General features: G+C 38.0%; 2 protein-coding genes across 2 annotated transcripts; both read left to right on the top strand.

The window, feature by feature from the left end:
• The first annotated feature begins 3352 nt into the window (after window positions 1-3352).
• LOC137619146 (zinc finger BED domain-containing protein 5-like) lies at window positions 3353-4975 on the top strand. Its single transcript, XM_068349333.1, has 2 exons — window positions 3353-3436; window positions 4484-4975. Exons 1-2 carry the CDS (start codon window positions 3353-3355, stop codon window positions 4973-4975), a joined length of 576 nt encoding a protein of 191 aa, XP_068205434.1.
• An 89-nt stretch (window positions 4976-5064) lies between these two features.
• Window positions 5065-6216, top strand: LOC137619145 (protein FAM200C-like). The gene has a single exon (XM_068349332.1). It carries the CDS (start codon window positions 5065-5067, stop codon window positions 6214-6216), a length of 1152 nt encoding a protein of 383 aa, XP_068205433.1.
• Window positions 6217-10346: the final 4130 nt, after the last annotated feature.

Genomic DNA, 10346 nt, shown 5'->3' with positions numbered 1-10346 from the left:
ACCATTGACCTAGGCTATCATACGCTAGTTGGCGGCCATGCCTGGTAAATTTTCACTTATGTGCTATCCCCTTCTTCTTTCACTTAACCTCACTGGTTAGGTGAGGGTGTCCATCCTCCCATGCTATCGATTCGTCATGGCGGGGAGCTGAAGTCTTGAAGGTCCTTCTGGGAGTTAGATAGTGTTCTTAGTTGCTCTAAGGTGGCTGTTTTCATTTTCCACTTACCCTATATGTTTGGCGAGGTGGCACAGGTCTTGGGATGCTGCTCCTTAAGTCTACTTATTTTTACCCATTGGAATGCTTTACCCACTGTTCTGATTCTAACTATGATGCAGTCATTGAAATGTTTCTTCTTTACAGGTTGACTGTACCAAGCCGGTCAAGTCCCCCTGTGGCCACAAGACCTGCCATAAACATGCTGATTGTCATGTTTCCAAGGGATCCGTTGTAATCTAGGAACCTTCCAAATGCCAGGTTTACTCGGATCTCCTTCAAACCAGCATCTATGCTACTGACGTCTCCTTGGATATTTGAGGTCGAAGTCAGAGGATGCTCCGACACTGGGTAAGAGGTTTCCCGAAGAGCTCTCAACAAGATGCCCCTTATCTTCCTTCTCTGGAACTGAAGGACCTTCTCTTTCCCAAAACTGAGGTAACCTCTGTGTTAGGTAATCAATAACCGATGGTTCAACTCTCTACGGTACCAGCAGATCATGTGTATGACGAAGTCCGGGATGTTTCAGTAAGCATGGTAGTTTCAGTAATCATGGGTCAAATTGCTTATCCTAGCCTCTTTACGGACATTGTATTTCCTCTTTATATATACATCGAATATTGATTTTTTCTATTAATTTTCTTGTTGCTGTTCTTCTTTTCCAACAGTTATATCTCCACCTTCTCCTATGCAATGGTTTTTGTGACTATTCAAATGATAATCAGTTGTCTTTTCATTCTTAACCAGACTTAAGGAAGGCTCATTCTGTTTCAGGATGATTATGCAGGTGAGGACATTTTGGTGCCCCCCCCCCCCTCCCCTGAGAAGGGGTTAAGATATTATCAAGAGCCCCATTGGATATAAAGAGGAAATTTAGATAGAAGGAAACGTAAAACAGGGAACAGTATTTGGACAAAGATAATTCAATAAGTGAAAACATGATAACCCTGATTAGAAATATTAGAATAAAAACCTTAATTTATGTAGATGATATATTGTTCCCTAGCAACAATTGTTACAAAGTAGAAAAAACCATTAGCAACTGCCTCAGTTTGGAAGAACAGAAGTCTGCGATGTTAGTAATTAGACATAAAAAAGAAGAGGTCAAAAGGGTGAACGTGGTGGTTAGAAATGGAAGAATAGAAAAAGTTTAGTAATATAAATACTTAGGAGAAGGGTACTCAGAAAAAGGAAACTATAGTCGCATTATAAGCCCAAGGGATGTTAGAATATAATACATAGTACGAGAAGTAAGGAAGTATGGAGACAGTAACAGAGTAGGAAATCTAATGGCATTGCTAATGAGAATAAAGGTCTACGAGACAGTAATAGTACATAGAATGGTAGCAAAATATTGAGACATGGGGTGTAAAAAAAGAAATGAAAGAACTAGAGAGTATTAAGAACAAAATCATGAACGGAATTTTTGAACGGGTTGCTACCACACCATACTTTGGCCTAATAGCAGAAACAGGAATATGGCCAATTGAAAATAGAATAGAGTATAAAAGGGTGATGCTATTTCATAACATCATAACATCAGATGACAAACGCTATTTAAGAAAGTAGTGGTATTAAAGCCAACAGTTCCAGTTGGCACTGGACTTTCACCTGTTCAGCCCGTAGGTAATCTGAAAAATAAATTCAGTAGGTCAATTGTTAAAAAATGGAAATTTAAAAGGTTTTTAGTTGTAGAGACAAATATGAACAGAGGAAGGATGATGATGGTAATGGAAGGGGGCCATCATGTCATGGATAGTGGTAGTTTTAAGAATTTAAGGCCTAGGGTCCCTGCAGAGTATTTCAGTTGTAGAAAAATTTATGGAATAATAGGCCTACCTATGATGTGTATAGGGCCTTACAGTGAGGGGATGAGATGAAGTTGAATGAACTTCCAGAGGTTACATTACCTCGATGGAGGTAGGTTTGAAAGCAATTGTCTATGGGTTTCAATATCCTCAACAATTGCTTTTACCAGTGTGGCTGCAGTTTGTATGGAGTTTTGTGAGTTAACGCCTGGTTGTAAGTTACCCCTTGGATATGCTGTCTCCCTACATTCTAGTAAGTAGTGCTGAAGGGCCTGGCGCGGTATCTCTTCACAGTGTTTGCATGGTCTTACACTGTTTTCTACAGTCGCCCAGCAGGCTTTGTACCACACCTTGAGTCTGTGAATACATACAGCTCTCTCTCTTTTTGTTTGCCTGTCAATGGGGAGAGGCACCAGATCTGTGGCCCACTTGTACCACCTGGCAGAAGGGGAGTTATTTTTTATCCACTTGTGTAGGTCCTTGATCATATTTTCTTTGAGGTGTGGCTTTATTTTGTTATTAGTCTGTTGAAGCGCAGGCTGTATGAGCACCTGTAACCTCTCTATGTGTCTGTCTGTGCTTTTGGCTACCTCATCTGGTTTTTCATTCCATGGTATTCCAATATGACTTGGAATCAGGTTGAGAGTCACAGGTCTGCCTCTTTTATTGTGCTGATATAGTAGTGACTTGATATCAGCTAGTAGACCTTTTTTGGGGTGGGGGGGTTCTTTGCTTGTTGCAATGCTTGCATTGAGGATTTTGAGTCTGTGGATGACTACTGGTATTTCTTCATTTTCAAACGAGTATTTCTGTACTTGCTTTATTACAACAAGTTCTGTCTGCATGGTAGAGGCATAGTTGGATATTCTCCAGAAAGCTGTAAAGTTGTTGAAGTATACTGTAGCTCCTGTTGTTTGAATTCCACGATCCACAGTTCAATTTCTATGCCTATGATTGCCTCCTGGGCTGCTGTTCTTAGCTCCTCCATTGTGCAACCTTCTTTTACTTTTAGAAGTTTTGTATACAATGAAGATGCAGTTTCCTTTTTCCGGGGTGGGATGTGCTTTGTGCCCTGAGTTGTGTCTGGACTCAGTTTCAGTATTACTTCAGCTATTCCCAGGCTCTTTAGATTATCACTGTGGTCCTTGCCATAGGAGCTTTATGTCTGGTTCTCAGGGTGCTTTGTGAGTTCTTCTCTTACCCTCTTCTTTGCTATGGAGTCTCTGTCAGAGCGAGAAATATTTGCCTTGTGCTTGCGTTTCTCTGTGCAATCCTATCTTCTAAGGCAGGCAAGTTGGTTTCAAGCCTGATATTACACAGCCTTGTCCACATGGGTGCTCATAGCATGAGTCTCATGGCATCATTTTGTATTACCTCCAGAGTAACTCTTCGGGTCTCTGTCAGCTTTGTTAGGGTAAGAGCAGCATAGTCCACAAGTGTTCTTGTACAGGCTAGGTAGTTCTTATTTATATGCTCATTTGCTCCGTCCTTTAGAGAAGACATATATCTCATGGCTGCAAGCTTTCCATTTGATCTTTCCTTTAGGTCAGTGGTTCTTAACCCCAAGGCGCGACCCAAAGTTTGGTCGCCAAGCCATTTGAATGGGTCAGCAAGGATTTATGGACTTCCTATTTTCCCAATATTCCTATTCAAAATATTATCAAAGTATTAATCCTGAATGTAGAATTCATAAGTCATTATTATCTAATGTTAAGCAAAACATTGAGACAGACGATTTGATTGAGGTGAAAAAATTACCAACATCTCATCTTGCCATTTTAATCTAATCGTTGGTGGAGGGAAGGAGGAGGGGGAGGTGGAGGAAGTCAGGAGCTGATGTGTCAGTGTCCAGAGTTGGCAACTGAGGGCTTTTGGTGCTAGTTTTAGTGCTTTCTGTGAGCCTTGTGCCTTTTTCTTAGAGCCTTTTTTCCTGTATACAAGAACGCCAAATAGAGTAATAAGAGGAAAAAAAAACTAGAATTTCCCTGTATTTCTTTTAAGTTAGCTCATTTAAGCGCCTTTACGAAGATTGTTTAGCGTCCTCTGAATCTTCTGAGTTTGCAACTCTGTCAGTGTCACGCCGACGCCGTATCAGATTTGTTTCAACTGCGAAGGTGATATATCTGACGCATCAGTTTTCGTTATTTTTTTCCTATAATTTTTGTATATTACTGATATTTATTAATATTATATTGGTGCATGTTTATCTGTGAAGTATATATCAATTATTACTACTACTATACTAGTACTCCGAATCTCCGAATCTTTTACTATTATTACTACCACCACCACTACTACTACTACCACCTCCAACTCCACCACTACTACCACTTCCACCTCCACCACTATTACTACTACTACTACTACTACTACTACTACTGCTGCTGCTGCTACTACCACTACTGTTATTGGTATTACTATTTCAACTACTATTTAAGTTTTTTTTTTTTATTGTTTTCAGGTTGCTGTTCATTATCAAGTGATAATGGCTAAAAGACAGTACAAGGATGAATACCTTAACCTAGGTTTCACACGCATAACTCACCAGGGCGTACTTAAACCACAATGTGTTATTTGTCGGGAAATTCTGAGTAACGAATCCTTCAAACAGAATAAACTTAGACGACACTTAGAAGGAAAGCACAGTGGATTTGTCAAGAAAGACCGAAGTTTCTTTGAAAGAGAAGAACAGAAACTGAAAAGGCAACGACTAGATGCTCCTACCAACACAGCGGTTACGAGCATGCAACAATTAACACTTGCTTCGTACCTCATAGATTGGAGAATTGCAAGAGCTAAAAAGGCACATACCATTGGCAAAGAATTGGTAAAGCCTGCAGCTCTTGATATGGTGCAAACAATTTATGGGAAAGAATTTGCCAAGAAAATAGAACATGTTCCCCTATCAAATGACACAGTCAAAAACGAATCCAGAATATGTCACATGACATAAAAGACCAAGTGGTTGCAGCAATAAAAAAGAGTGGGCACTTCAATCTCCAACTGGACGAGTCAATTGATGTTAGTAATGATGCCCAACTCATGACATATGAACGATATCAAGGTCCAGAAGATATGGAAGAAGAATTTCTGTTTTGCCAGCCATTGCAAACCACAACTACTGGAGAAGACATTTTTATGAAGGTAGATTCATTATTCAAGGAAGAAGGACTTCTCTGGAGGCCGTGTTACAGTGTTTGTTGTGATGGAGCACCAGCAATGTTAGGAGCACGTCAGGGCTTCATTGTGAGTGTTAAGCAAGAAAATCCGAGTGTGATGGTTGTTCACTGTCTACTTCATCATGAAAATCTTACTTCTCTGAAGTTATCACATGAGTTACAGAAGGTGATGCAGGAAGTAACTCAGGTTATTAAAATCATTAAAGCTAGGGCTCTGAACTCAAGATTGTTCACTCAAATGTGCTCTGATTTTGGTTTTGAGCATATATATCTGTTTTACCACTCTGAGGTTAGGTGGCTATCACGAGGAAAGGTACTCCAACGACTGCTGGAATTCTGGACCGAGACTGAGCTATTTTTGACAGAGAAGAGTCACCCACTGGCCCACAAATTCCCAGAATCAAAATGGTTGATGCAAGTAGCTTATCTTGCAGATATGTTTGCTGAATTAAATTCCTTGAACATTTCAATGCAAGGTCGTGATCAGACATTGGTTGGGCTTTCTGAGAAGCTATTAGCATTCAAGGGAAAAGTGAAGTTGTGGATGAATAAAATAAAATCTGGAAAGACTGCATCATTTCCATCTTTTAACCTACTTCTAGAGGATGAAAGATTTTCTCTCATTCAAGTCCAAGGCATTATTGAGGGACATATATCCAAGCTAATTAGAGAGTGTGATCATTATATTCCAGAAAATACGCTCAACTACAGTTGGGTTAGAAACCCCTTCAACATTGAAGCTGAAGACTTGCCTGATGAAATTGCAAACATCAGCAAGCTACAACAGGAGCTTAGCGAGATTCAGAATGACGCAACACTTCATTACAATTTCAAAAGGCAAAAGGAATCACTGAGCTCATTTTGGATAAAAGTTCACAAAGAAAAGCCCAATCTTAGAGGTGAAGCCCTGAAAACGCTAATTCCCTTTGCTACAACTTTCCTGAGTGAGGCAGGATTTTCAGCCCTCACAGTCATAAAGGGCAAAATACAGAAACCGTTTGCAACCAGAAGATGACCTAAGATGCAGCCTATCATCAAAATCAACGAGATTTGAAGAGCTGACCAAAACAATCCAGTGTCAAGGATCTCATTGATTTTAACCACTTCACTACGGACAAAGGGACGAGGAGAAGAAGGAATGGAAGGAGCGAAAGAAGGGGTGAAGGAAAGGAGACAGGGGGTTATGGAATGGAGGGATTGAAATGAGGGACGAAGGTAGGGAAAGGGACAATCAAGAACGGAGGAATCGGAGAAACAAAGGAAGGAAGAGAAGTGGAGGGCAGAGGCACGGATGGAAGGGGTTATTACTATATTTCATGTCAAATAATCGTGTATGAATAATTTCCTTTTTCAACAATGGTAAATTATAGCCTAATAATACATTTTTCTTTTTTATATTAAGAAACATTTTTATTTTTATTTTAGAAATTATCAGTGCATTGTCTTATTTCTCATGGATCATTATTATATAGGTTCACTACTTGCATTATAAAAAATTCTGCATGTGATTTTTGTTTCTGTCACACGTTTTTACAAGCAAAAGTATATTATAATTTAAATAAAAGTAATTATGAAGTTAAGGGTCACCATGGTTGATCTGAACAGGATTTTGGGTCGCAGCCATAAAAGGTTAAGAGCCACTGCTTTGGGTTCTTGATTTACTTCTTGGATGTTGGTTGTTTTCCTATGACAACTCTCAAGTACATATAGCTGTCCAAATAAGAGAACCATATGGGGAATGTTAGGGAAAAAGTATCATAGAAATATACGACAAATATGATATTAAAATTGAAGAAGTAAGAAAGTATAAGAAGCGAGAACAAAGAAAGAAATAAAAAGTAAAGTGGCAAATAAAATTAAAAGAAAAATAGAAGAAAAGAAAGCAGAGATGACCAAACTGAGGTTTGTGATTAGTAATAGTAGAAGAGATTTCACAGGAGAAGCTAACACTAATGAGCCAATAACGGTTATGAAAACAAAGTTAAATATGCTAGAATTAAAAGAAAATCATAGAAACAAGAATGATAAGGATAAACTTTGTTTTGTTGTGTAGGGATGAAGAGTATACTACTAAGCCCTCAACGGTTCAGTTTTCTTTGGTTTTGCTTAATCTTAGTTTAGGAGAAGTTTTAGTGAAAATAGTAACCACATTATGAATGTTCTTCTTAATTCTTGGAATTTACTTATTGATACTTTTGAAGTTCAAACTTGGATATCATAATGTTTCATTTTGTAATTATTGTTACCAATACGTGTGTTAGGCAAAGTTTCAATTATCTGGAAAATCAGGAGATTGTAATACCAAAGGCTGGAAAGGATGGCAGAAGTAAAGATTAAACTGAATCAAAACAGTAAAAAAGAATACACGTAAAATGAAGCAATAGCACTTTCGTTTTATTAGGCCTATGTATTATACTTAGCTGTGTAGCTTACGAACTTCCAACCAATCTAAGTTGTACCTTTCCTAACGATAGTCTTACGCAAGGTAAGGCAATATATACAGACAGTAAGACCTAACGATAAAAGTATTATTAATAAGAGCAGAAACAAAACTTATTTCCCTCGTCTGTTGGGAGAATCGAACGCTGGCCTTTCCATTTAAGCCAGTATGACGTTGCTACTATACCGCAAGACACCCTCGTGAAAGGGAAAATGTCAGGGAAACTATATCTGCAGGAGAGTTGTGCCTGATCAGTGAGTGACAGTCCAAGATGGAACTTTCCCTGCCAATATCAGTCAGAGAGTGACTGTGTAATGATGTACTCTTGAACAGCCTTGCTTACTGTTACCTTTTAAGATTTTGTTTTTGTTTTTATAAATAATCGTTAAGAAATTGATTGCAATTTTTGTATAACATTTACGAAAAATTGGTGATATTTTACATATATAGTTTGAGAAAAAGAATTCAAAGTTTTAGAAAGAGTACCATCAAGATTATCCAATCAAGAAAAAACTACCATCATAAATTTTTAGCAATCTTACCCTTTATAATCATCAATAGATGTTGACGAACGGACTCCTGTAGCAAGGGCTAGGCATGAACCAAAAAACCTTTCCTTTCCCTTCCTTTCTTTTCCTTTCTCAGACTGATTCTACTACTATCTAATATCGCATGAGGGCCTGCGGCCTGCCTCTCTCTCTTTTATTCTTCTCCTGTACTTCTCTTTCTCTCTTTTTCCTTATTCTTCCCCATCCCGAGTACCTGCCTTTGGGCTATAAACTGGATTTTATCCAGGGGTACTCTTCCTTTCCCCATATTCCCCACTTCCCTATCCTTATCCTTGTTGTTGTTGTTAAAAACTCTAAATGAAATAATAATACCAGTTCCCTAATATCGCAAGAGGGTCTGCCCCTCTGTTTTATTCTTCTCCTGTACTGCTCTTTCTCCCTCTTTCCTTAATCTTTCCCATCCCGAGTACCTGCCTTTGAGCTATAAACTGGATTGTATCCAGGGGTACTCTTCCTTTCCCCATATTCCCCACTTCCCTATCCTTATCCTTGTTGTTGTTGTTAAAAACTCTAAATGAAATAATAATACCAGTTCCCTGATATCGCAAGAGGGTCTGCCCCTCTGCTTTATTCTTCTCCTGTACTTCTCTTTCTCCCTTTTTCCTTAATCTTTCCCATCCCGAGTACCTGCCTTTGAGCTATAAACTGGATTGTATCCAGGGGTACTCTTCCTTTCCCCATATTCCCCACTTCCCTATTCTTATCCTTATTATTATTATTATTATTATTTGCGTATCCTAAAAAAAATTAGGTGGATATCCCAAACATTTATGCATTCCTGCTTGGATATAAAATGCACACATCATATTGAATAAGTTGGTCTCCTGATGCCTCTCACCTATGGGTGTGGAGGAGTCTTCCTTGTGCCTACTGTGGCCAGTTGGTAGTGTAATTATTCATTGACAAAGTTGGTATTGATGAATCATTTGATTATAACGAACCTTTAATGAAAATGGCTCCTACCAGCAGTGGATTCAGGAGGGACAAACCTTTGAGAGACAGAGTTTTAAACCAAGGATTAATATGCAACAAGAAGAAAATCCGGTTTGAGGACTTATTCATTGAGTGGAAAATGATGTTTTCTTAGAGAGAGAAACCACTTCGTTCTTCTCAATGGTACAGCAGTTGTTCTGACTTCCAATCCCGGTCAATTCAACCTAATTAATTACTAAGAGTATAACCATTTTTCCCAAGATACCTCGATCCCTTTCATGTTCAAATTTATTCAATTAAATGTATTCAACGAAATAACTCCAAAATAGGTAAATAAATTAAAAGAAATTACGATCTCAATATAAATTAGCCTAGAATCAATTTCCCCTGGGAAAAGCAGCCCGGGCAGTTATTCTCCCAGGGGAATTTTCCCCCCTAAGATATATCTCCCTCACCCTCCCTTACATAGAAATTATTTTGATGAATTAAATAATCAATGGTAAGTTTTACCAAATATTAGGAATATATATATATATATATATATATATATATATACATATATATATATATATATATATATATATATATATATATATATATATATATATATATATATATATATATATATATATATATATATATATATATATATATATATATATATATATATATACACAATGGTACGCAACGTTACTAACGTTACGATGCCATTACTAATGTTGGCAATGGTATGATAATATTAACATGTGTATTCTAAAGCATTTTTCCATATACCATTTACAAAAAATATAAAAAGCTACGAAAGGGTACAAAACCTAACAAACCCACCTAACCTAACCTAAAAGTTTCCAGGTCACAACCCCTAGACGAGAGCAAGCCCTCGGACCCTCTTCCCAGGTTACAAACTTGTACTGGCAAGAGGTAATGTTGAACTGCGCACTCCAAAAACATTAAAATTAAAGAAATTAATTACTTACTTTTATGACCTGGTGTAATAGTCTGTTTTTCCCCAAGTCCAAAATAATGGTTACCTCCACCAAGTAAAGGGGGAATCTTGGTCCATAGTGGGGAATATTATTCTGGGCCATATTTCCCCCTGGGAGAATTTCGGACGGGGAAAAACAGACCATTACACCGGATTCAACTGGGATTTTATTATTTTGGCTTGATTCCTATCCAAGTAATTGTAGGTCAAGTGGTAAC

This window comes from Palaemon carinicauda, chromosome 25 (assembly GCF_036898095.1).
Source record: "Palaemon carinicauda isolate YSFRI2023 chromosome 25, ASM3689809v2, whole genome shotgun sequence".
Classification (NCBI taxonomy): domain Eukaryota; kingdom Metazoa; phylum Arthropoda; class Malacostraca; order Decapoda; family Palaemonidae; genus Palaemon; species Palaemon carinicauda.
Note: the sequence above shows the minus strand (reverse complement) of the source record. Positions and strands in the feature narration are given on the sequence as shown.